The sequence below is a fragment of the Heloderma suspectum genome, chromosome 2 (assembly GCF_057233095.1).
Source record: "Heloderma suspectum isolate Gila_16-S chromosome 2, 16-S_ref, whole genome shotgun sequence".
NCBI classification, from domain to species: domain Eukaryota; kingdom Metazoa; phylum Chordata; class Lepidosauria; order Squamata; family Helodermatidae; genus Heloderma; species Heloderma suspectum.
The window spans coordinates 51,346,568-51,372,892 of NC_139459.1; the positions used below are offsets into that span (position 1 = coordinate 51,346,568).

Genomic DNA, 26,325 nt, shown 5'->3' on the forward strand with positions numbered 1-26,325 from the left:
GAATGCAAGCGGGAAAGCACTTGTGGAACAGAATGTCCAATCACGCTGCTTGCTTCTGGTCCCCTAATTATGGTTAATAGCTGGCTAGAATTTTGTTCAAACAGGCCCTGGCAGAGTTTTAACATATGGCCAACTAACTAAAATAGTGCTTTATTCCAAGTACGATTTGCTCAGTAAAAAAGGAAATGGGATTATTGGGATTGTAATCCTTTATAGCAATCATTCAGTTTCAGGAATATTAAACAAACAAATCTCTTTCTTACGAATCCCTCTGTGTTAATGATGGCATGTATCACTAATTCTATTCTAAAGAAGAGACAGAAAGATTACTCTTTTGCTTGGGTAACTGTAGAGGTCTTCTCCGTTTTCTTTTCTTCCATCAGTGAAGACCTATTAATTAAAATGCATAGTTTTAATTATTTAATCAAATACATTTTCAGGATTTTGTCTCACTCCGATAGCAAACTGTCATGGTAATGCATGCTCCATGTGCAGTTTACCTGCATGATTTACTACCTTATTCACAATGCACTTAAGCCAGAAATAGTAGATTTTTAATCTGTTTAAGGAGCAATCCTACCAGGATAGAACTCAGAGGCGATCACCTATCCAGTGCAGGGCAAGAGAAGCATGGAGGGGATCATCCCCTCCCTGCTTCAGCTGCCCTGCATTTGTGGCTAGACAGCTGCAGGAAGGCAGAGCGGGGGAAGCAGCTGCCAGACAACATGTTGGATGTGTCATACTGGCATTTCTGCCTTCCCCACCCCGGAACGCCCTATTTTCACCACTCCACGCTCCTCTTCTGAGTGTGTGGCCGTTCAGAGCTGCTGCGAGGCAGCAAGGAACCAACCTCAGAGCGCGGGGTCCAACGTTGGTTCAGAAACTGACATATCCTATGGCCATCTAGCTGCTGACTAGTGACCATAGGATTGCTCCCTTATTCACACAGACTTCAGAGGGGCTGAACCAATTTAAATCTATGTGATTTATTGGTTAGTGGATCAAGACAACTGTGAATCAATTACAAATCTAATTACTTCAGTTTCCACGATATCAACCTGACAAAAGAATAGTCTCCTATGGACAACAGACAACACAATTTAGGATAACTAACTGGGAATCCCAAACGTTTCACAAGCCTGGAAAGTGAAATATTATCCAAGTTTATTCTTATAGACAAGTCACAATGCTGGGTCTGCATGTCCTTATTTATATTTACATCCTCCATTTGGCACCTCAGCCGGGAAAGCACTTAGCGATTGGGAGAGTGAGCGGCAGGCTAAGTAGGGGGAAAACCCTGCTGTAAGGGGAAATTACTGATCTGAGATAACTGCAGAGATTCTTCTTCCTGCTAGCCTCCCCAAGCTGCTACTAACCCCTCTGGCTTGGGGTGGGCGCAGCCCCCAGAGTGAGACCAAACTTCTGCAGACAGGAGGTTAGATAAAGTACAAAAGAAAGGGATGCTTAAGTTTTTTTATAAATACAACAGTGCAATCCTATACATGTCTATTAAGAAGTAACTCCCACTGAGTTCAATGAGGCTTACTCCCAGGTAAGTGGGTACAACCTTAGTTAATTTTCATTTTTTACTGAAGCCATTGGGTAGGAGACAACATAAAAGTTTACTTCTATCAAAATCTATACCATAAACATACTAGTAACTAACAAAACAATATTTGGGAGCCTACACCTTTTATACATAACAGTCCTAAACCAAACCATTAAACTGAATATTAGGAAAACTTTTTCTCTCAAATCATGAAAGCAAATCAAGTATTCTCTCTCCTTCTTGAAGGGAATCTCAATAAGAGGTTTAATGAATATCATACAGGGATGTTTTTTGAACCGCCCAGAGAACCGCCCAGTCTGTTGTGCAGTATAGCAATGTAATAAATAAATAAATAAATGTTTTCAATGGAACAAAATCCCATTTTACAAAAGAAAGTAAAAAGGATCTATACCTAGCTTAGATTTACCCCAGTCTGTAAATCTAACCACATCTTTCAGACAAGGAGCAAACAACCTGGTGCCCTCCAGATGTTTTGGACTACAATACCCAGAAGCCTCAGCCGGCATGCCCAATGGTAAGGGACCCTTACCAATCTGCCCAGTCACTGAGGTCATTGGAGGGCTTGCTCCTGGTGGTTCCACATGGACCTATGGCCTGACTGGAGTCCACCAGGAGAAGAGCCTTCAGCGTGGTGGCCCCCTTTCTTTGGAATTCCCTGCCCCTGGAAGTCAGGCAGGCACCAACACTGCGTTGCTTCCAGCACCTCCTAAAAACCGCACTCTTCCAGGAGCCATTCCTTAATTTACATTTTTTATTGGCAGTTACGTTTTTTATTGTGTTTATTGTGTTTTTAAGCAAGTAATTTTAATGTGGTATTTTAATCTTTTTATGCTCTTACTGTTTTATCTTTTCTGTTCACTGCTCCGAAATCTGTTCTAGATATGGAGCAGTATATAAATATTGTAAAGAAAGAAAGAAAAAAATTCTGGGAATTGCTGTCCAAAACATTTGAAAGGAACAAGGTTGCCTTTCCCTGCTTTAGACTTTCTCTAGCTGTTTATCTGAGGCAATCATACATAAGATGCACACGGGGCAGCCCCCCACAGCTCCACATGGCAGGGAAAGCTTCTAAAGAGCACCAGCATTAGACCAGTAACAGAACTGCAGTATTGTGCAGAAATTATGAACTGCATACCCTGCATATTCACAGGAATATGTTGCTCCTGAAAAATAGTAATGTAGCTTTCGGGAAATAGTCTGCTCTGACTAAAGTAATGGGAATAACATATGCCTAACTGTGCTGAAAAAACCCAGAAAGGAACCAGGGAGTTCACACTGTGGGAGATGAAGGAAAGAGGACTGGAACTCAAGAAATGATCCTCTCGGGTCCTCAGCTCCCATTCCTATCTTCCCCTCACTGAGGAAGAAAAAAAAAGAAGAGGATCAAAAACTTTCCCAAGTTCATTCACATCTTGGGATCATGACAACAAATGCATGTGTGAGCACTAGGAAAGTAAGGGAATTAAGATGTATACAGAAAGAGTTTGGGGGCAATAAGCTGTCTATACATTCAGATGTTACCTCCTGTATATAATACAGTATTGGTTAGAATGTTGGGCACAGGGGAGACCAGGTTGAAATCCCTGCTGAGCTACAAAGCTTACTGGGTGACCTATCTCATCCCAACATCACAGAATTTTTTCAAGAATAGCAGTGGGGCGTGAATCACGTACACCACCCTGAGATCTTTGGAGGAAGGACAGAATACAGGCATAACTAATTAATAAAAACAATTTATTTTTAGCATAAAAAAGAAAATGTGTACTTACTTCATAGGATTGTTTTCGGGCAGATAGTATATGAAGTCCCTCATAATCATTTTTGAACGATCTTCTGGCATCAATTTTTCAATTACTGTGCATTTATATTTCCTTTGTTCCTAAACACAAACATTTATATTTATCTGTAACTTTGTTTGTTAAGGCTTCAACTTTAATCAGCTTTAAATCAGAGTTAAATCAAGTTTCCCATTTTAAAATTCATATATTTTCTGAACAAATATAAAGGCAAATACACAGTGTTGGCGTGTCATGCAAACCTAGTCAAAAACATGCTTATTTAGACAGACTTTTGGCCAGCTGGTTGAATTGCTCTCTTTCTGTTGCCTTGTGGGACCTTTTAATTAGCCTTAATTAGCTGCTGCTTTGTTTTATTGTTCTGTTTTACTGAAATAATTTTGTCTGTTCTATTTTAATATTATAGCATTAATGTAATCATATTAATGTATTTTTATAATGTTGTATGCTGCTTTGGATGCTGGTACAGAAAGGCAGGATATAATAAATAAATATCATATAGTTGCTACAGCAATTAAAGCATTTTTTTTACAACTACATGGAGTCTTTATACCACCTGAACCTTAGGGGCACAACTGAAAACCCACTGACACAAAGCCCTTATCCCTTTTGCACTACAGTAGAGCAGATGTTCTGTATGCAGGAGGTCACCTGTTCAATCCTCAGCATCTCCAGCAGATGCTGTGAAAGACCTCTGCCTGAGAGCCACTGCCAGTCAGAGTAAAAATTCTGGGCTAAATGGCCAATAGTCTGACCTGGTATAAATCCATTTCCTACATGCTTGGGGACCAGGGAGGACAATTGTGAAACCAATGGATTTCTGTTTGAGTCTCTGTACACAGGAAAAGACCCTGATGACCAAGGCTAAAATCCTACACACTTACTTGGGAGCAAGCCTCAATGAATTCAGCAGTACTTACTTCTAAGTCAACATGCATAGGATCAGGCTGTAAGTGCCTAGAACATTTTAAAAAGGGCTAAGTACTGGACAGAACAGTGTTTTTCCATGAAATAGAAATAAGTTACATTCTGTTTAGCTGATAATCATAACTGGAAAACTGAATCTACTTTAGTGCTCAGTTAAAGGGCAAAAAGTAGAGAAGGTAGGTTCCAGCATGAGTCTACTAGAACCTAGCGACTGGGTCCGGCGGTTATCCCAGAAAATAATAAATATGACTAATACGTGATTTCTGGTGTCATATTTATAAGGATTGACAAGTCTGATCATTTTATCATTGTCTTATCTTTCACACAGAAAAGCAGCTTTAATCCAATGTGCTTGATATTTGACCACAGATTCAGTTTTAAGTATAGAATTAAATCTGTGGAACAGAATCTCCCTTCCCTTTGTAGCCCCTTGCACATGCCAAAATCTGCTCTGGAAGGCAGTGCTGAGGGAAGGAGAGGGGAAGTCTGCTCACACAAAGTTGGAATTCACCCGTAGGCTTTAGCATATTTTCATTAAATGTGGATTGTAACATACACAGGCCCCAGTCCTTAAAAAGAAATTCTACATATATGCAAGTCCCTCTTAGAGAGCAACCATATGCCCACCAGACAGTGTTTGAGGGGACATAGGATTGTTCGGTTTCCGGGCTCCGAGCTTGGAGCCAGAAAACCTCGCTCCCTACCTCCTCCTTTGCCTTCTCGCAGCCAGTGCAGAGAGAACCTTGCTGGCTGCTCCTACGAGGTCACAAATTCAAGTGCATAGGGGGTGAAAGGGAGCATTCCAGGGGGTGAAAGGGAGCATTCCTGGGGACGGGGAGAGGACTAAGGATGTATCCCCAGCTGTTCACAGCCTCTTTCCTTCCCCAACCTCCTTCCCTCCCCCTCCACAAAGCCTCCACTAGACAGGCAAAATTGTCCGTCTAGCTAAAATGCAGAGTGGGAAGCGCAACATGCCTCCCACTCTGCACGGGATACCCATAAACCTCTGAATTCGAAGGCTTATGAGTACCCGGGGCGGATCCCATAGTATTGCACCCTTACTTAAATTTATGCATAGCTGTGCTATAATTGGGGCTAGGTATTATTTTCACATGGCTAATTTCTATACCTTTCCCACATTACTTCCCAAGGTACGTAGTTATTAAGAAATATCACTTCTACCACTGAAAAAAATCTCTCAGCCCCATTCATTGCTGTCTTATTTGCAACTACAATACAAACAAGACATTACATCTATTTTAATATTATATAAGACTTGCATGCACGATCATACAAAATAAAATTATTTCATAGCTGAAAACCACGAAGTGAACATGTAACTAGAGATGTAAAATTTCCAGAAATTTTGAGTCTGTGGGAAAAAAAACCTTTTTTCCATCCTGTTTTTCAGAACAAAATGAAGTTCTGGGAAAATTTGAAAAATAAGCAATACTTATTTTTTAACACTCTTTACAGATCTAAAGTCACTTTGTTGCTTTAGGACAACCTTCCCCGACCATGTGCTCTCCAAATATTTTGGACTTCTGCTCCTATCAGCCTCAGGTAGGATGGCCAGTGGTCAGAAATATTGGCATTGTAGTCCAAAACATCTGTAGGGTACCAGGTTGAGGAAGGCCGCTTTAGGAACATAAAGTTCCTTAAGTTATATTATGTGTAACTGGGTTTGCTCATAAAATTATTGTTATATTTGAAAACTTTAAAAAACAAATGCAATAAATTTGTAATTATTGTCATAATAAACTATACTTTAAAGGTTTAATATACAAAACATGACTAATTTTATGAGCAAATCAAGTTATACATAACATATTTTAGGTTCCTAGCTTATGTCTGACCAGAGGGTACTTCAGCAAGTAGTCCCTGAAACATCTGAATCATCCCAAACGCCAGAAGAAGCAGGAAGAACTGGAGGCAGAGGAAGACAAAGTCCAGAAACACGGAACTATATAGAACAAAACACAAACTGTCGAGACTGTACATTTTCTTCCATATTATGATACAGTGACCTTATTCACACGTTGGGAAACTGAGCATCACTTGGTGCATCCCAAAAATGTTTACCAGTAACAGATTCACCGGATCAATAATTCTAATAAGAAATGGAAGAAATAACTATGCTGGGAATCTTAGAGAGAGGATTAAAAAAACATTTATTTATTTATTATTTAATTAATTAATTTCTATACCGCCCAATAGCCGAAGCTCTCTGGGCAGTTCACAAAAATTAAATCCAAACAACCCACAATAAAACAATTTAAAATATACAGAACATTAAAACCACAATATAACAATACAACCACAATAAAACCTAGCAGCAGTGCAGGAGTTTAAAATAGAGATTTAAAACAGCAAAGATAAAAATTTAGAAAGCTAAAATGCCTGGGAAAATAAAAAGGTCTTCACCTGGCGCCGAAAGGAATACAATGTAGGCACCAGGCGAACCTCACTAGGGAGCTCATTCCAGAGCCGGGGTGCCACAGCAGAAAAAGCCCTCCTCCTAGTAGCCACCCGCCTCACTTCCTTTGGAAGGGGCTCACGGAGAAGGGCCGCTGATGATGATCTTAAGGTCCGGGCAGGCACATATGGAGGAGGCGATCCTTCAGGTAACCTGGCCCCAAGCCGTTAAGGGCTCTGAATGTTAACACCAGCACTTTGAATCGGGCCCGGAAATGGACTGGCAGCCAGTGCAGCTGGAAAAGTACTGGCATAATATGAGCTCGCAGGCCAGTCCCTGTTAACAATCCTGCTGCCCTATTTTGGACCAGCTGAAGTTTCCGGACCGTTTTCAAAGGCAGCCCCACGTATAACGCGTTGCAGTAATCCAGACGAGAAGTTATCAGAGCATGGATAACTGTAGCTAGGCTATCTCTGTCCAGATAAGGGCGTAGTTGGTATACCAGCCTAAGCTGATAAAAAGTGCTCCGTGCCACTGAGTTCACCTGTGCCTCAAGTGACAGTTCTGGATCCAAGAGCACCCACAAACTACGAACCTGATCCTTTAGGGGGAGTGCAACCCCCTCCAGAACAGGTTGAATATCACCTAGCCGGGCAGACAAACCACCCACTAACAGTACCTCCGTCTTGTCTGGATTGAGTTTCAGTTTATTAGCCCTCATCCAGTCCATTACCGTGCCCAGGCACTGATTCAGAACAGTCACTGCCTCACCTGGGTTTGATGAAAAAGAGAGGTAGAGCTGGGTGTCATCTGCATATTGATGGCACCTCAGCCCACACCTCCGGATAACCTCCCCCAGCGGTTTCATGTAGATGTTAAACAGCATGGGGGATAAAATGAGCCCTGTGGAACCACATGGCACAATTGCCATGGCACAGAGCAGTAATCCCCCAGCACCACCTTCTGGAATCGGCCATCCAAGTAGGAGCGGAACCACTGTAGTGCAGTGCCTCCTACTCCCAACCCAGACAACCTACCCAGAAGGATACCATGGTCGATGGTATCGAAAGCCGCTGAGAGGTCCAGGAGAATCAACAGGGTCGCACTCCCCCTGTCCCTCTCCCGGCAGAGGTCATCCCACAGGGCGACCAAGGCAGTTTCCGTTCCAAAACCAGGCCTGAAGCCCAATTGAAATGGATCTAGATAATCCGTTTCATTCAACAGTGCCTGGAGCTGTCCTACAACCACCTGCTCAAGCACCTTGCCCAGGAAGGGGATGTTGGCCACTGGCCTATAATTGTTAACATCTTCTGGGTCCAGGTTAGGCTTTTTCAGGAGTGGTCTAATTACCGCCTCTTTTAAAGTGGCAGGCACCACTCCCTCTCTCAAGGAGGAAGTTACAACCTCCTGGACCCAGCCGGACAACCCCTCCTTGTTTGATTTAATAAGCCATGAAGGGCAAGGGTCAAGCACACAAGTGGTCGATCGGACTTGGCCAAGCACCTTGTCCGCATCCTCAGACCTCAGTAACTGAAACTCATCCAATAAAACTGGACCAGACGGTGCTCTGAACGCCTCTACCAATGGAACTGCATTAATGGTGGTGTCCAATTCACGACGAATCTGAGCGACTTTATCCTCAAAGTGCCGTGCAAACTCATCACAGTGTGCTACTGAGGGTTCCACCGTCTCTCTCCCTGGCCCAGAATGTAACAGGCCGCAAACCACTCGGAAAAGCTCCGCTGGACGACACTGAGAAGATGCAATGCTGCTGGAAAAGAACTGTCTCTTTGCCACCCTCACCGCCACACAGTAGGCTCGATAGTGGGCTCTTCCCTGTGTTCGGTCAGCCTCAGCACGAGTTTTCCTCCACCTGCGTTCTAGCCGTCTCCCCTCTTGCTTCATTGCCCTCAGCTCAGGTGTATACCAAGGAGCTGGCCGGGCTCTGCTCAGAGGGAGAGGGCGCTTGGGCGCGATCGTGTCAACCGCCCGAGTCATCTCTGCATTCCACAGAGTGACCTGGGCTTCGACAGGAGCACCAGCCATACCAGCAGGAAAATCCCCCAGAGCCCTCTGGAATTTTTCCCCATGGCTTCATTATTTCCAGACATTTTACATCTCTAGTCTTTCTATAAAAGTCTTATTATATAGTTTTTAGAAATCGGGGGGGAGGGTGGAGTAAAGGCTTGTTAAGAATATATAAACCCTTTGTCTTAAAATCTAAAAAAAACCCAAAACTATAATCCAAAGCTGTTCAATTTTTCAGAAAAAAACAAAAATAGGCCTCGGAAAAAAATGGAAAAAAAACCCTGGTTTGCTTTCAAATTTTTCCATTTTTTTCCGGGCCTTCACATCTCCACATGAAACATATCAAGACTGAGACATTGGACCACTTCCGACACATCATTTTCCATTCAGAGCATAGCATACATCCATGATCTCTCCAAGGTGCCTTCCAACTCTATGATTCTATGATAATGGTACAAAAAGCCATCCTACAGATACAAGTCTTTATGACAAAACTCAATATCTAAGGAAAATTAAGCCTACAAGGGCTGGGCAACTTGTGGACCTCCAGATGCTGTTGGACTGCAAGTCCCATCATCCCTGTCCATTGACAATGCTGGCTAGGGCTGACAGAAGTTTCAGTCCAACAACATCTGGAGGGCCACAAGTTGCCACCCCTGCTATAAATGGATACAGCATACAGTGCGGCCAAGGATCATACCAGCTTCTAACCTTATAAGACAGGAGCCTTTAACAAAGCACATTTTGTATGGCACTATCATATTATGACATCAAGAGGTGCTACACCTCTCATGAAACTGCCATTGCTCAAGTGGTAGGGCACAAGCTCTGCATGAAAAAGGTCCCAGGTTCAGTCCTTAGGATTGGGAGTCTTCTGTCTGAAACCCTGGAGAGACACTATAGAGACAATGCCAAGCTAGACAGACCATAGGCCTGACTCGGTATAAGACAGCTTTCTATACTGAAATTGGACCATATGCACTTTCTGTTCCCTTCCCCCCTTCCTTATAACATCACAAACATGTTACTATACCTTCTCTTTCTTCAGTTCTTCCTTGAGCATCTTCCTTAGCTTCTGAGTTTTTATTATTTTTTCACGATCTGAGCATATCCTTTTCTCTTTTCCTGGAGAAGATTTTGACTGAGTTATTTCTTCTTGAATCAATCTTTCCTGCGTAGGTCTCTCTTTGAGAGGTGAGGATGTGTTCTTCTGAAGGGCTTCATCATTTCTTTGGCCTGTTACACATGTATTTGGCTCTTTACTGACAGATTTTTTAAATGGAGAGAACTGTGGTACTTGGGGAAGAGGAGTTTTCTTTTCAGGCAATATGGGAGACTTTGGAGAAATGTCCACATTCATCTTCTCAGATGAAGGTGACTCCTTCTGAAGCAGAGAGTTAGCAAACGTTGGAGAGTGAGGTACTTGTTTTTGAGAACATTTTGATGTTGAACTGACAACACGTTGTGTAGATGGAGGTACAACTCTTGGTTTAGCAAGATTGGGCATAGTGGATATTCGTTTCCTTCTCTGTAGAACTGTCTCTGTGTGTTTACTACAATCTCCATCACCACCTGCATTACTGGTCTTTTCATCTCTGGAGAATACAGAGAGAAACAAACTTGTCATGAACTTTCTTTAGAAAATAGTTCGGCAACCTTAAAAATAAATAATGAATTGTAAGCCACAAAGCCAATTACACCATATTAGAATTTTCTTTTTTTGAAAACACTCATTCTGTTTAGAAATCAAAATTAATCCAGCAATTAACTTCCTTTTATTTTTTCCTCTGGTGCTTTACATCTGATTGACTACAGTAACTCAACTCTAAAGTCCTAAGCACAGGTCACTGTTAGAAATCTATTTTTATTGATTCAAGGCACAATCCTTTGCATGTTTAGACTGAAAAAAGGCCTACAACTCCCAGCATGCCCCAGCCTTTTGCAGACCTTTTTTCTGTCTAAACACGTATAGGATTGCACTTTTAATATATTTCTACCCCATCTTTTAGAACAAGCCCTCCCAATAAATATCAGCAATAGACAAACTCACATTTAGCTCTCATATGAAAACATATGACATGATTAGCAAGGGAAAAAAAACATTACTATGACTTGATGATGCAATGCTCAGAAAGAATGCAGGTTCATGACCCAGTAAGGGAAAAGGTTACTGAATAACATTTTATGCGAATAGGCTTATCTGTGATTCTTACAACCAGATATTATACAAATGAACTCAGAAGTAAGTCCCACTGAGTCTGATGGGGATTACTCACATATAAATATGCCACAGATTGCAGTGCAACTCTATACCCATCTACTCAGATGTAACCCCCACTAAGTTCCATGGGAGTTACTCCCAGACAATGCTATATAGGATTTCAGCCTTAGAGTAATGGTACAAAGGATTTAGGGCACAATCCTATTGGATCCTCCCTGGGTACTCGTAAGCCTCCGAACTCAGAGGCTTAGGAGTATCCACTCTGCATTTTAGCTAGACAGGTGATTTTGCCAATCTAGCGGAGGCTTCAGGGAGGAGGAGGGAAGGAGACTGGGGACACCTTTTATCCCCACATCTCCACAGGGGTGCTCACCCCCAGGAACGCCCCCTTTCATGCCCTACATGCTTGCATTTGCGAGCTTGTAGCAGCAGCCAGCACAGTTTTCTCCATGCTGGCTGCAAGGGAGAAGCCAGGAAACCAAAATATCCTGTGTCCCCCAGACACTGTTTAGGGAGCATAAGATTGCTCTCCAAAAAACAACACCCCAATTTTAACCTTGGCCAACCATTATATAGAACCCAAATAAAATTATTCTAGAGATAACTGTAATTTGTACATATAACGTGATACTCTTGGGAGCTGACCCAACCTGCCATACACCAATCAAGCACAGCATTAATATACCATGCTTTTCTAAAGTTTCAATACACCTCAGTGCTTTTACTACTATAGATTTCATTATTTTAAAAGCATCTGAGCCTCTTTTTTACCAACAGAAAACTAAACTACAGGTTCACAACGGTCAGATATTTTCAAGTGCTGTATAGGAGTAATTTAGTGCGTATGCATTTTCAGGTGTTCAAAGAATTGCAAAGAGAAAGTTAGTGATCCATATCCCAAGAGACATCTGATCTTACAATAAATATTCTATCAATACTGCACAATGCATGCCATCTGTTTCCAGTTAACGTGTCTACCCATATACGTAGTTGACAGTAAATGCTTACAGGATCAGCATAGGACTAAACAGCACAGCACAAATTTATGACGCATGTGCTGTTAGCACTATCCATTGTATAGTTGAGATATCACATGCTTTAGATGCTAGATAATAAATGGATCAGACCGCTCCATCACCATCATAGTACCTGGCAGACCAACCAACTCAAATATAGAATCATTCTCTCCATCCCATAACAGACAATAAAAGGACATATCTGATACGGCATACTCTTTCCCCAAATACACACGACTGGTAGGACTGAACACCACTTTAACTGCTCAACTAATGCTAAATATCACAATGTCAATTATTTCCTCACCACAACCAAGCTGGGAATCACGAGACCTTCCACTTCAAATAAGCCTCAAACCCATTCTGGTTAAATCGGAGAACAATTGAAAACTGGTCAGTTGTTAGGGTTAGAAACGAAAAAGATATAGAGCTGGTTCACACATGCGGATATGTCACTAGGTAACATTTGAGGATTCACAGCTGGATAAACAACAGGACCCAGAGAAAAGTATTGCATTCCAGGCGACATGAAACCTCCGCCTTGTGATGCGTTTCCCACACGCAGGTCATCAAGTGTTGGACACTGCACGTGTGAACCAGTCCTCGCGATTTTTAGTGCGATTCTCGGGGTTTTGTTCCCCGGCTAGCCTCGTTCTTAGGCAGACTTAGATGCTCTGACGATTTTATGGTAAGAATAAGAATTAAAAGGGGCGCAGCTCAAGCCAACGGCGCAGCTCACCTGCTACCGTTGCTACTACCACCGCTTTGCTGAAGGTCTCCAGCAGCGGCAGTAGATCCCGGCTGGCCGGGTGGGCTGCCCACAGCCGCCGCGAAAGAGCAGGTGGTGGGCGTCGAGCCATGCTGAGCACCGGTATCCGGAGGGGCCGCCGCCGGGACGACTGGGCTGCCGCTGTTGCCTCTCCCCGCCGCGCTCGGCCTCACGTTCGGCTTCACGCTAAACCTGGCGCGGCGGAACATGGCGCCGTGAGGGGGAATTGCCGGCTCTGGCTAAAGCCCACCGTCGCCTTTTTCCTCCGGCCGGCGAGGCCGCCTCATGTCACCGGCCCCGCTCAGTCCGAGCCCAACTCCCCGCCCTTCCTTTCTGTCTTGCGGAGCGCAGCGGGGGCTGCGCTGTCAGCTGCTCCGGGGCGGCGCATGGTGCACGTCATCACGCTGCGACAAACTCGCCCCAAGAACCTGGTCTGCGTTGTCGGGACGCCGCCTGCGTTTGGGGGAATTCGCCCTACAATTCTGCCGCGTGGTGCAGTTAGGGCTGGACCTCGGGGCCCGACAGCCGGGATCGGCGGAACAAATGCATTCAGACAGCGGCAGCTAATACGGACAGGGGCAAACAGGCCTGGTCTCAGCACCTGGGCCGGGAAGACTGATGCAGGTTACTGCAGCATCCTTCCTGTCGCCGTCTTTTAATTATAGCGAGGTGTGCCCAGCAGGGCATGTACAGTGTTACAAACGCTGATTTTTCTTTTTTTACTTTAATTTTTTTTAATGCGAATCTGCACGTGCTCCAGAGTTTTTTTACAACAAGGTTGGCAAACAGTTTTGGTTATGTTTTTTGTGCGAACGTACCAGGAATGTAGAAGCAGTTGTAAAGCATGGAGTGGCGGAGGGGCAGGGAGAAGAGAAATGTTGGTTGTGTGCTTCACAGCTGAAGTAATACACTCCAGAATCTAAAATCACCTGCCTCTCCACTGAGGGGAAAGGCAGATGGTTTGTTAACCTACCCCATTTGTAACCATTTCAGGCATGTATCACTTTCTTTGTGAACTTCATAGCCCACTGAAATCAAGTGAAATCTTAAAATCATTCTGCTGATGTCCTATTTATTTCATTATAAGAGCTGAAATTTTAGGATGCCGCTGTATGGATCTCCTTTGTTACGGGCAGCAAAGTTGAAAATGTAATTCCAGGTTATAAACTACAGAATCTGGAAAATTTAAAACATGTTTCAACATAAGAACATAAGAAAAGTCATGCTGGATCAGAGTGAGGTACCTCTAGTCCAGAATTCTGTTCACACGGTGGCCAACCAGCTGTCAGCGGAAGACCCGCAAGCAGACATGAATGGAACAGCAACCTCCTGCCCACATTCCCCAGCAACTGGTGTACATAGGTGGAGGGCGCAATCCTATGGGGATAGTTGGCTGCCTCCGAACTTGGAGGCGACCGACTATTCAATGCAGGGCAGGCGGAGCGTGGAGGGGATCTTCTCCTCCCTTTTCCAGCTGCCCTGCATTTGCAGCTAGACAGCCAATTGTGGCTGTCTAGCTGGAGTGGCTCAGGGCTGGGGGTGTGGGGAGGCCGGACTGTACATAGGAAGCGTTGAACGGTGCTTCTGCTGTCCCCGCCCCTCCTTGCCGCAGGAACATCCCTTCTTCCCCTGTTCCACACTGCTCGTCCGAGCACGGAGCCGGAGACAAACCACACCTCCTACGAGGCTATGGGGGAGGGGGCAGGGAGGTGGTTTTCTGGGAACCAACCTCAGAGCGCTGGCTCCAAAGTCAGTTCCCAAAAACCAAAAAGTCCTGTGACCATCTAGCTGCTGTCTAGTGGCCATAGGATTGCACCCTTACTGCTTCTGATTACTGGAGACAGCATAGAGGCATCAGGACTAGTAGCTATTGATAGCCTTCTCCAGGAATTTGTCTAACCCCCTTTTAAAGCCATCTAAATCAGTGGTCATCATTACATCTTGTGGTAGCAAATTCCATAGTTTGACTATGTACTATGTGAAGAACTTCCTTTTATCTGTCATGAATCTCCCATGAGTCAGCTTCATGGGATGATCCAAGTATTATGAGAAAGGGAGAAAAATGTCTCCCTATTCACATTCTCCACATCATGCATAATTTTGTACACCTCTATCATGTCTCCCCTTACCTGCCTTTTTTCCAGGCTAAACAATCCCACCTGTTGTAATCTTCCCTCGTAGGGGTGTTGCTCTTGCCCCTTGATAGTTTTAGGGCACAATCCTATCAAGATAGGCGGCCGCCTCCAAACTCAGAGGTGACCGCCTATCCAAAGCAAGGCAGGAGAGGCATGGGTGGAGGGATCGTTCCCTCCGCGCCTCTCCTGCCCTGCTATTTTCCGCTAGACAGCCATTTTCAGCTGTCTAGCCATGGGGGACCAACCAGGAGAGGAGGCTGCTGTACGACACATTGGATGTGTCGTACATGCAGCTCCGCTCTCCCCACCCCGGAACGCCCCCAGCCCCGCCCCTCTTCAGTCACTCCACGCTTCTCTTCCGAGCACGGAGGATGAAGCTTCTCCACGCTGCCTTGGAGGCAGTGTGGACATGAGGGGTTCCCGGAAAAGAGCATATCTAGTGGCAATAGGATTGCTCCCTCCATTGCCCTTTTCTGCACATTTTCCAGCTCTACAATATCTTTCTTTGGGTGCAGTGACCAGAACTGTACACAGTATTCTAAGTGTAATCACACCATAGATTTATATAAGGGCAGGATGATCTTGGCAGTTCTATTCTCAATTTCTTTCCTAATTATGCCTAACATGGTGTCTGCCTTTTTTACAGCAGCCGCACACTGGGTTGACATTTTCCTCTAGCTGTCCACTACAACTCCAAGATCTCTTTCTTGGTTGGTCACTGCTAGCTCAGATCCTATCAGGTTGTACTTGAAGTTGGGAATTTTGCCCCAACACGCATCACTTTACACTTGCTTACATTGAACCGCATTTGCCTTTTAGATGCCCATTCTCCCAGTTTGGAGAGATCCTTTTGGAGCTGTTCACAATCCCTTTTTGTTTTAACCACCCTAAATAATTTGGTGTCATCAGCAAACCTGGCCACTTCACTGCTCGCTCCTAATTCCAGATCATTTATGGACAGGTTGAAAAGCATTAGCCCCTGTGGGACCCCACAATTTACTTCCCTCCGTTGGGAGAATTTACCATTTATTCCTACTTTCTGCTTTCTGTTCTTTAACCAGTTACTGATCCATTAGAGGACCTGTCCTCTTATTCCATGACTGCTAAGTTTGCTCAGGAGTCTTTGGTGAGGGATTTTGTTTACTTGGACTTCCAAAAGGCTTTTGACAATGTCTACCAGATCACCCCTGTCTGCATGTTTATTGACACTCTCAAAGAACTCTAAAAGGTTAGTGAGACAGGACTTACCTTTGCAGAAGCTGTGTTGAGTCTTTTTCAGCAGGGCTTGTCCTTCTGTATGCTTACTAATTTTATCTTTAATAATGCCTTCAACCAATTTACCTGAACAGTTGTTAAACTAACCGGCCTGTAATTTCCTGGATCCTCTCGGATCCCTTTTTAAAAATTGGTGTTCCATTGGCCATCTTCCAGTATTCCAGGTATAGAGGCTGATCTTAGGGACACGTTGCATATTTTGGTTAGAAGATCAGCAATTTCATATCTGAGTTCTTTGAGAACTCTAGGATGGATACCATCTGGGCCTGGTGATTTATTTGCTTCCATTTTATCAATAGGAAGATGAAAAGCAGGCTGGGAGTTGTAGGACTTTTTTTCTGTTTAAACCTGCATAGGATTGTGCCCTAAATAAACGTTTGTTTGGCTTTTTACAATATAACTGCGTATACCTTTCTGCAATACAGTACCTGCAAGATCCACACACATACACACACACACAACTATTTACACCACTAGTGGCTGTATTCAGCTCTTTGGAACTTGTACTTCCCTGGGGAGAGGTAATATTTTTATTAAGATCTTGTACAAACCCCATTCCAAAATATTAACTATGTAGTCAGTCAGTAAAACAAGAGCATCATAAATTGCTGTAACAACATTGGGGATACTTTGGTAAATATGTACATTGTTTTTTCAACTTTTCCAGGCACAGAACAATAAAAAAATGCAACTCATAACACTGATTCTCTTATTAGTGTGTATCCGTATATTTTCTTGTCTCAAAGAGTCAAATTTGGGTTTAAGGTCATGATAGTAAAAAATTTTTGATGACCTTCATAACATCTACAGTTTAGAGAAGTCCCAGTGGATTTCAGTTGAGCTTACTCCTAGGTAAGGGAGGAGGATCACAGCCTTACTAGAAAGCTAGTCCCATTGAATTCAGTGGGACTCGACTCCTGAATAGTCATGCATCAAATATTTATTTTATTTCTACTTCCACTTTTAAGTTGATACACAAATCATACCACTACACAAAGGAATAGCGATATTACAGCTGAAGCCTAGTCGTTCTAATTCGGAAGTAAACCTGACTGAGGCAGTCCCACGTTAAGTACAAAGAGAATGTGACCTTTCACTCTTGTTGTAGAAGAAACAACAAATGCAAATAACCAAACCCCTGAGGTGCGCATGCGCAATAAGAACTGGGGCGTCACGGAAAGCCCGGTTAGGGACGGGACGAGGATGTCGTGCGGCGTGACGTCACAGAGGCGGCCCCTTACATAACGAAAACTACGACGGGCGGGGCGCGCAGAAGGTTCTGGCAGCTGGAACGGCTGGTGGGGAAAGTTGTACCTCACGGGAGTGTGTGTAACGGTTGCCGTCGCTGGGGTTATTGTTCTGCCATGGCCCGTAAGTATTTGACACGAGCCCCACCACTACGGCGCCAACGGTCTTCTCTCGTCTGTTGAGCCCCCTTTAGAAGTGACTGTGTTGGCCCGGAGCGAATCGGGCCTTGCGGCGGCTTGCAGGCCAGACAGAGGCGCCACTCTGTCCCTGTTGTGCTCGCCGTCTCTATGGTGGGCGGCGATGGTCGGAAAAAACAAAGTGGACGCTTAAGAAAGGGAGGCTCGAGGTCAGGCCGGCGTGCGGGGCAGTCGCTCTCGCGTTTCCGTCTCGCTTTTAGGATGAGTTGCTTCCAGTTTAACAAGGGGATATATCCCGTGTTAGCCTTACCTACAGTAGACCCATAGAGATGAATGGGACTTTTAACATTGGATAAGACCTATTAGATACAGCCCAATATATCCTCCTTAAGAAGACGCAGGGAAAAAGGCTGGCCCGAAAAAGAGCAGTCCTAGTTCCCTTCCCCTCCCTGGTGTTTACGCGGTGCGGTGGCTAGGGACGCAACTTACTCTTCATAAGGACCCATTGTTCTGCTAGGGTCCCTTCGCTGTGTTCTGAATCGGAGGGCTGGAAAAGCCTTCTCAACGGGTTTTTACTCAAGCACTGCCTGCCAGAATTATGAAAGCTGTGGGAGAAGTTTAGCAATTGTGGCTAGATACTTAATAAATAGGTGTAAGTAGTTCCTTGGATGAGCTATGAAAAACAGCCTGGTACCTGCATTAATCTCATTATATTTTAGACTGCAGTATGCCTGTTCTAAAACAGTGAACTGTTTTGTGACTATCGCTTCTGTTTGGTAGTAACAAACTGAAACAAGCCACTGCTCAATATGATTACTTTAAAAGGAGCATTCTGGTTTGGTTCTTTACTAAGCGTATACTCGCAAGTGGCTTTATAACAGTGCTAACTGGGCACATGCAGGCATACTTAGAAAGAAGTTTCAATAAGGCTGTGATGCTATACAGACTTACTGGGAGCAAGTCCCATTAAACTTGGTGAAATGTACTTTTGTTTTTACATGCAGAGGGTTGTGCTGTAAACTCCGTATGGCCTGGTTTTTAGTTCCTTATTCAACACAGAAGAGCAGAATTTGCCTGAATAAGATGCCTATAGAACTGCAGACCTACTGTCACAGCAGTTTGAAATAGCTGTGATACCTACAGAGCTATATGTCCAGTCATCCAGTTCATACTTTTCTGGCTAGGAGCTTATTCTTATATATTTAACTCACATTCTGCATGCATACATTTGTTCACATATTCTGGCTTGAGAATAGTTTGCACAATCCTTGCTGAATGAAACAATGATATATACTGCTGTCTAGCTTTTTCAAGGAATCAAGTTTTTAATGGAGATGCATCATGTGGTGATTGTGGTACTTATTTATTATCCTGTCCTTCCTTCACAGAGATCAGGATGGCGCATACACACATGGTTGTCATCCCCCATTTCAGGGTGGATAAAACCAATCCTTTAAAAAAATATTTTAAAAAATATAATTTCTAAAAACCCATAGTTCGTTGTTGGGTTGTGAATTCTGGATTGTTCATGATTAACCCAGAGTTAAACCATAGTGCAAGATTCACACATAACGACAACATACATTTCAACAATGACCCACAGTTCAACAACAACCCATATTCAACCCGTACTCTGGGTTGCTGTTATGTGTGAACCATGTCAGAGTGAAGCAGAAAGGAGCAACACTGGAAAGAAAAAGAGAAGACCAAATTGGCCAGTGTGTCTTGCATTCTGATACTACGGCTGCAATCCTATACCCACTTATCTGGAAGTAAGCCCTGTTGAATTCAGTGGAACTTATTTCTGTGGAGACATTTATAAGATTGCGCTGTTGACCTCAAATTGTTATGGGTGCTGGTCATAAGAAAAATCCTATTTTGGAGTATTTTGAAGACATTCCCTATATAGGTTTGTTTAAAAAAAAAAAACATGCAAAGTATATCTAGTGAAACAATGCAACAGTGTAAATAATACTCTAGTTACAAATTAGCATGGCTTAATGGTCAGATTTGCACCTTTGTTCAAGAAATATCTTTAAAAGTTTCAGTGGGAAACTTAATCTAAATCAATTATTTAAATCAACCTTTTTTCCTTGCTGATTCAAATCACTATTTTTAATTGCCTTGGTTTAAATCAATCCATACTGCCTTGTTTATCCTCACAACAGCTTTTTGCAGTAGGTTAGGCTGACAGAGAGACTGGCTAAGCAGGGATTTCTGATAAGCATTTGTTAGAAAACTGAAGGAGACCATAAGAATGAGTGTAGCTGTCTACTTCACTGATGAATTGTTCTCATTTAAACCCTTCCAGAGAATTATGGAAAGGGGTGGCTGGAATTTATCCAAACTGAAAATTATTGGGTGTAAGGTTTCCCTTCAGGCTTGCCTAGAGATGTGAAAGCCTGAAAAGTCTGGAATGCTTGTATCTTGTGTTGGGCCAGTGGGACAAATTGGGGAATCTGCTGGTGTACTGCCAACCCTGCTACCCAGCAGTCTCCCTATCTGAGCTGACAGATGTGATCTGGGGGAACCAACTACTGGTTCTGGGGGGACATAAGCATTCGTGTTGAGGTTGTCTTGTCTGGGGCTGCTCAAGATTTCATGGCCATTATGACGACCGTAGATGTCATCAGCCTGATGCATGTAGCAGGGCATATTTTAGACTTGTTTTTCTAGCTGGCCATGAAGATGGTGATCTGAAGGTGGGGGATTTTGGATCGGTCCCTTTGTAATGGTCAGGTCACCTTTTGTTGAGGTCGAGGTTCGTAGTAGCTTTTTCCTTCTGCAAGGGTTAGGGATCTATTAAGATAGTCTGCCCCCAGAAGCTAATGGATCAGGATGGTTTCCACAGGGCTCTTGGTGGTTTCTGGCTGATAGGCTGGCTGTCCTGTTGAAGCCCTGGTCGATCTGTGGAATACAGAAATGACCCAGGTGCCTTCTCCTAAATAGTAGAGCTCATACAACTCGATGGTATGCACCAGAGCTGAGAGCAAAGAAACAGGCTGGGAGACAGCTTGAGCATAGATGGAGAACTCCCAATAGATGCAACTGAACACTGGTGTGTGCCCATGTTCAAGCTTATTCAGGGGTACTGAAGGCAGCAACAAAGCATTACATCTCTGCCTCCATTGCATCCTTTGTGTCATCCAGTGGAGCTTTTCGGTGTTGCCCAGGGCTTATTATATGCTGGCCTTAAGGAGGTTATGAACCATCTAATGCCCACTGTGAGGTATCCAGAGTATAATCTTGTTCAGTTTTGTTGGATAAGTTTCAGTTGGTAGAGCTCAAGGACACTGACAGTGTTTGGTCAGATTCATATGACCATTTCTGTACTGGATCCTTGCCCCTTCTGGCTTTTTAAATCTGGCAGGGAGGGAATACCCGGCTGGGCCAGGGATGTGAACAGTGCCTCCTTGTGAGAGGGAGTGGTCCTAGGATGGCTGAAAGAGGTGGTGGTGAGACCACTCCTGAAGAAATCCTTCCTGAACCTGGAGGATCTCAACAACTTTAGGCTGGTGGAAAATGTTCCTTTCCTAGGCAAGGTCCTTGAGCAGGTGATCATTGACCAGTTCCGGTTGCTCTTGGATGAGACCAATTATCTGGTCCATTTCAGTTGGAGTTCTGGCAAGGTTTTAGCATGAAAATAGCCTCGCTTGCCTTGTATGTTGGCCTATGTTGAGAGAAAGATAGTGAGGAGTGTGATGCTGTTGATTTTTCTTGAACGCTTGGTGGCTTTCAACGCCATCATCCATGCTGTTGTTCTGGGGTGACTCTGGACTTTCTGATCTGAGGGTGAGGGGAGTACTGCATTGCATTGGTTCTGCTCTGGATTTCCAACTCCACATGGTAGAACTTGGAGAGTATAGTTCAGCCTGTAGATTCTTCAGTATGGGGTTCTGTAGGGGGTGGTTCTGTCCCCCATGCTATTTAACATCTACATGAAACCATCGAATGGGGTCATCCGGAGTTTTGGAGTGCATTGCCATTAGTGTGCTGATGACACACAGCTCTGTGTCCCCTGTTTATCCTCATGTAAGACTGTGGATGTGCTAGATCAGTGACTGGCTGTGACGATGGACTGGATGAGGGCTAATAACTGAGGCACGATCCAGACAAGACTGAGATGCTGCTAGTGGATGGTTCTTCTGACCAGATGGAAGGTGTTCATCCTGTTGCACATGGGGTTGCACACTCCCTGAAGGAGCAGGTTCATAGCCTGGGGGTTGTTGTGGAGCTATTGTCACTTGAGGCTCAGGTCACTTCAGTGGCACTGAGTGCCTTCTAACCACAATTAAAACAAACAGATAAAATATTTTTTATACACCTAAAAATAAATGTGTAAAGTGGCCCATTGATGGGATCAGTTTTGAATGGAAGATTTCGGTATGATAGGGTGAAGATGTACACAATGAAAAGTAATAATAGAACTTAGACTGAAAATTATAAATGTTACTGTGGCAACCAGAGTGGCTGTTCAGTAGATAAAGTTGTGGATTGCGGCAAGGCAAAGGTTATAAGAGGACCTGCAAGGAAGTTGGAAGGCAAGTGCAGATAAAAGGGGCCTGCCAAGAACATAGTTAACTGCATCTGATAGATGGTGAGATATTTAGTCTTGGGAATTCATTTGAGGAAAGAATTGGATGTAGCATTTGTTTGTGCACTTCTAAAGGAAGCTGGTACTAGCATCACCCAGGATTGGTGTGTGCCCTAGTCCTTGCCACTTATGCCTAGGTAAGGAAATGGTATGCCAGGGAACAGACAAGAGTCTCTTTCCCAGAAATGCTTTTGCCTCCTGATGCACATAAGTAGTATGAGGAGATCTGGAGTACTGGTAGCTGGGCTTGCCATTGTGTAAGTAGGGGATGGTGAAACTTTGGGCTCTACCCTGCTAGGAAAAAAATCACTTGCCAGTAAGCGGCCTAAAACCTGGTCTCACTTTTAGGTGGGAACCAGCGTGAACTTGCCCGCCAGAAGAACATGAAGAAAAGTCAAGAACTGAATAAAGGAAAAAGAAAAGAGGATACTTTGTCAGCTTCTCAAAGGAAACAGAGGTACATTTGTACAACAATCTATAACCCAGATATCTTGGTGCATGTGTAAGTAGTGTGTAGTTCTGCCTCGGAATACCCAAAGATCAAGTATAACTTTTGAGGTGTGGTGATTCTGCCTTCAACGGTAACTGTATCAGATACATAAGAAGCTAATTTCAAATTAACTTGAGCTCTGCTTGGGCATTAAAAATGTTACTTAATTAGCGTCATGCACATTATGTAGATCCCTTGTGGTATTCACACATACGATGCAAATGCTTGTAGAAGGGAGACCTAGACATGTACAGCTATATGTGCATAGGCCTCCACATGATCCAGAACCCCAATTGTGCTGGGTTCTAGATTGAATGGATGCCTACACACATACAGCTGTGTGCTCATAGACCTCCCTTCTACAGAAGTTTGTTCAAATACCGTGAGGGACCCTACATAATGCACAACATGTCTGGGGGGCAGGGCTATGTGGCGTGGCCCTGCTCCCCGCTTGTATGATTAGTAAGTAACTTTTTTAACCACTGAATAGGACTAGCATTTAGCTTTAGCTAGCATTTGACCATTTTGAAATTGATACTGTCTGCTATAATTGAGTTTGGAAGATAGTTTGTGGTTTTGGACACTGAGCTTCAAAAAGCTAAGAGCTTTTGACTGCTTGGGCTAAAAACTTTAGAAATAGAATATCAAGCTCACTCATGGCCTTTTCTTTTACAGAGACTCTGAAATTATGCAGCAGAAGCAGAAAGCAGCGGATGAGAAGAAATCTCTTCAGGGAGGAGCAAAATAATCTGTGGCTACACAAAGGACCTAATAATGCTGCAGTGCATCTCAAAATATAGGGCCTAAAAGAAAAAGATATTTGTAAAAGTAGCCAGCCATTAAATGGTTAATGTTTATCTTCTACTTGCTCACTTGTTCAGTATGCATTTATTTTAGAATGTCTGGTTAGTATAGTGCAGTTGCAGCTGACTTGGCTTAAATGAATTACTAGAATCTTTTCCAATAAAATTGGATTCTAAGTTCTTAATTCCCTTTGCATGTCTATTAGTAATAGTAGCAGTAGCTTGACTGCAGTTTTCATTGTTAAAATGTTGGCTCGGTAAATGGCTTGTGTGACTGTACCAGTTATTACGTGTGCAAGTAGACTGGGAAACCTATATGGCAAATCTGAACAACATCCAAAAGTGATGACACTTTCAAAGCCCCAGGTCTCTGTACTTGCTTTCCACTTTGTAAAGGTCAGCTGTAAAGTTATTCGTAAATTATTTTTACAATAAAATGTTGCATGAAGTACTGTGTAGCTTGGGTACTCAGGGTTTTCAGTTGTTGCTGACAGCTTGGCACAATTCAGAGTTCTTTGTCCTTGGTCAGCACAGTCAAATAACTTGCCTTTTATCATATGTTCTAACTGCAGCCTGAGTACTTAACACATTCTTCAACAACTGCAAAGCAAGATTCTCTAATATATTTACTATGTAAAACTGCAATTAAAATCTGTAACTTGCATGAAAATATAAACTACATTATGTTTTGACTAAAGCTTGGTTGATTATAAAAATGGCAGCCAAGGAATAACGTGCTTAATGTTATGGCTATCTTTGTTAAGCTTGAATTTTCCACACTGGTGATAAGGTCCTAGTAGAACTACTTATTTAGCTTTCATGGTTACACTTAAATGAGAAAGAACAAAAGCCAGTTGACTTGAGATTAAGCCAAGTGATTATTCTGTGGCCTGCTGCTTTTTTTCTTCAAACAATGGAGTCTTACATGTCATATTTGCAGATTGTGATGGAGGCAGTCAGGGTGACCCTAACTGGGTTTCAAGAAGTTAAAAGACAGTGAGTTGTGCACACACAACGGATAAAATATAATCAGTTGTACTAGTTTGTTTGAAATGTAAAAAAAAAATCCACAAACAAACTACTCACACTTGGGATCCTTTATGCAAAGGCTTTCAGGTGAAAGTGGAAAACCTGTCCAGGTTACCCTATTGGACATGAGTGGGTATTCTGAGAAAGGAATGTATAGCTGTAAACTATGAATTAATAGCTTTGTAAAATAGAATGGCAGCAGGGATTAGGTTCTTAGATCTGTTAGAATTTTGATACTGGTGTAAAACTTGTTAGCATAAATTAGAGATGGATTTGGATACCCAGTGTGCTACAGCTAAATCTCAGTTAAGCGATACTTGGTATTAGGAAAGCATAGTAGTCAGCTCTTAGATAAACTGTTTCTCAGGGCTTGGATGATGCATTGAATTGGCTTTCTTTGCTTGCAAAACTGAGTAGATAATGTGGCGCGCCACTATTTCTCAAACTTCTTAAACTTGTGACTTCCGTTGTGATTATTCGCATCCGGTTGCATACACACGCAGGCCAGTGTTAACCATTTATTTGGTCTCGGGAGTGTGGAAATCCTCGGGCATAGGTACTTGTGTAAATCTTATGATTATGTTGGAGCAGTGATGCTAAACAAAAAAAACAAAAGAGCCCTAATATATCAGGCCAAGGGTTTATGTTCTCCATATCTTGCCTCCAGCAGTGACCAGATATTTCTATGAATCCCACCAATAGGGCACGAAGATCATAATTCTTCCTCATTCTTTGTCCCCAATATCTGGCACTCAGAACTGTACAGCTTCTGAACGTGGAGGTTGCATTTGTCTTAACACTATTCCCCAAAATTGGTCCATGAATTTGTCTAATCTGTAAGGGAGGAGGGGACCTTCATCAAGCCGCCTCTCCTGTGAGGATTCTAACTGCCATTGTCAGGTGTCTGAGGGAATAACTATGACAGAAGTGGCCTTGTCCTGACCTGAACATTACATGATATGTCCTGAATTTAGTCTGTGAGAAGTGATTGGTGCTTTGGGGGTAGGGCTGTTTCCAAGACAGAACCTGCATAAGTAACTGGGTGTAAGGTGAGGGAGACGGTTCCTTTTGTTTGATGGTGGGAAATCTACCTTGAAAGTCTGCACAGGCTGAGATTGTAAACAACTTTAGTAAAACATTTTGCAAGCATTTTTACTATAAATTGCTTTAAGAACCTTTTGTAGAAAAGTGCTGCATAAATATTCTGAGCATGGCATCTAATTGGTGCCTTCTGTAGGTAGAGGGCATCTATCAGTGAAATGAGTGGTGATTTTGGGGAATTCCCTCTCTCCCTGTGCCCCTCAGATCCACTCTGGAGGGTTGGGGGACTGTCTAGAATAGCATGGGAGTGGTAAGGACCTGCAGGCAGGAGGGTGAATTGCCCCTCCCCATTCTCCTGACAGAGGGACACATTTGAGTGCTATCATAAATAAATCTCCCTTTACAGCTGTCTATGGAAGTAACTATTGCAACACCTTGTGGCAGCCAATTCTACAACTGAACTGTGCACTGCATGAAGGAATACTTCTGCCTCCACCCTATACTTGTCTTTTGTAAGCCAAAACTTGCAGCTGTTTCAGTCTTTCCATGTGTTATTTTGGTTGGTTCTGTATTTCTTCTGGCTCTACGAAACCTGTCTTTAAAACAGATTGAGTACAAATGCTTATATACAGTATTCTGTATTATAATGAAATCACATCAGTAGAAGTGCTAGTGAAGGGTGGGGAGTGTCTCTTAAGTATTAAGAGACCCTGTGGCTCTCTAGCGCCTTCATAAACTGACTGTGCCATGTCCCTTGCTTTCATCAGCCAGAAGTCCATTTCAGAAGTGTTGCTTGCCTGTTAAAACAAATTAGGGTGGGGGGAGCTGCA

At 43.3% G+C, this 26,325-nt stretch overlaps 2 protein-coding genes across 7 annotated transcripts in view; one reads left to right on the forward strand and one right to left on the reverse strand.

Annotated features, from left to right (window-relative positions):
• Nucleotides 1-13,078, reverse strand: part of BDP1 (BDP1 general transcription factor IIIB subunit) — an 80,656-nt gene extending 67,578 nt beyond the window's left edge. For all 6 annotated transcript variants that reach the window (XM_084833520.1, XM_084833517.1, XM_084833516.1 and 3 more), the window contains exons 1-4: nt 12,714-13,078; nt 9,771-10,332; nt 3,340-3,449; nt 331-390 (exon numbers count right to left, since the gene is read on the reverse strand). In XM_084833520.1, coding sequence (XP_084689646.1) covers nt 331-390; nt 3,340-3,449; nt 9,771-10,332; nt 12,714-12,952 — 971 coding nt within the window. In that variant the 5' untranslated portion in view covers nt 12,953-13,078. The remainder of the gene's footprint in view (nt 1-330; nt 391-3,339; nt 3,450-9,770; nt 10,333-12,713) is intronic.
• A 4,240-nt stretch (nt 13,079-17,318) lies between these two features.
• SERF1B (small EDRK-rich factor 1B) lies at nt 17,319-24,162 on the forward strand. Its single transcript, XM_084833531.1, has 3 exons — nt 17,319-17,524; nt 22,481-22,589; nt 23,298-24,162. Exons 1-3 carry the CDS (start codon nt 17,518-17,520, stop codon nt 23,368-23,370), a joined length of 189 nt encoding a protein of 62 aa, XP_084689657.1. The 5' UTR covers nt 17,319-17,517; the 3' UTR covers nt 23,371-24,162.
• The last annotated feature ends 2,163 nt before the right edge of the window (nt 24,163-26,325 follow it).

What these genes read in the sequence shown, in the direction of transcription:
- SERF1B (XM_084833531.1), top strand. An exon ending in GCTTCTCAAAGGAAACAGAG is followed by an intron (nt 22,590 to 23,297) that starts GTACATTTGTAC and finishes TTTCTTTTACAG; the next exon opens with AGACTCTGAAATTATGCAGC.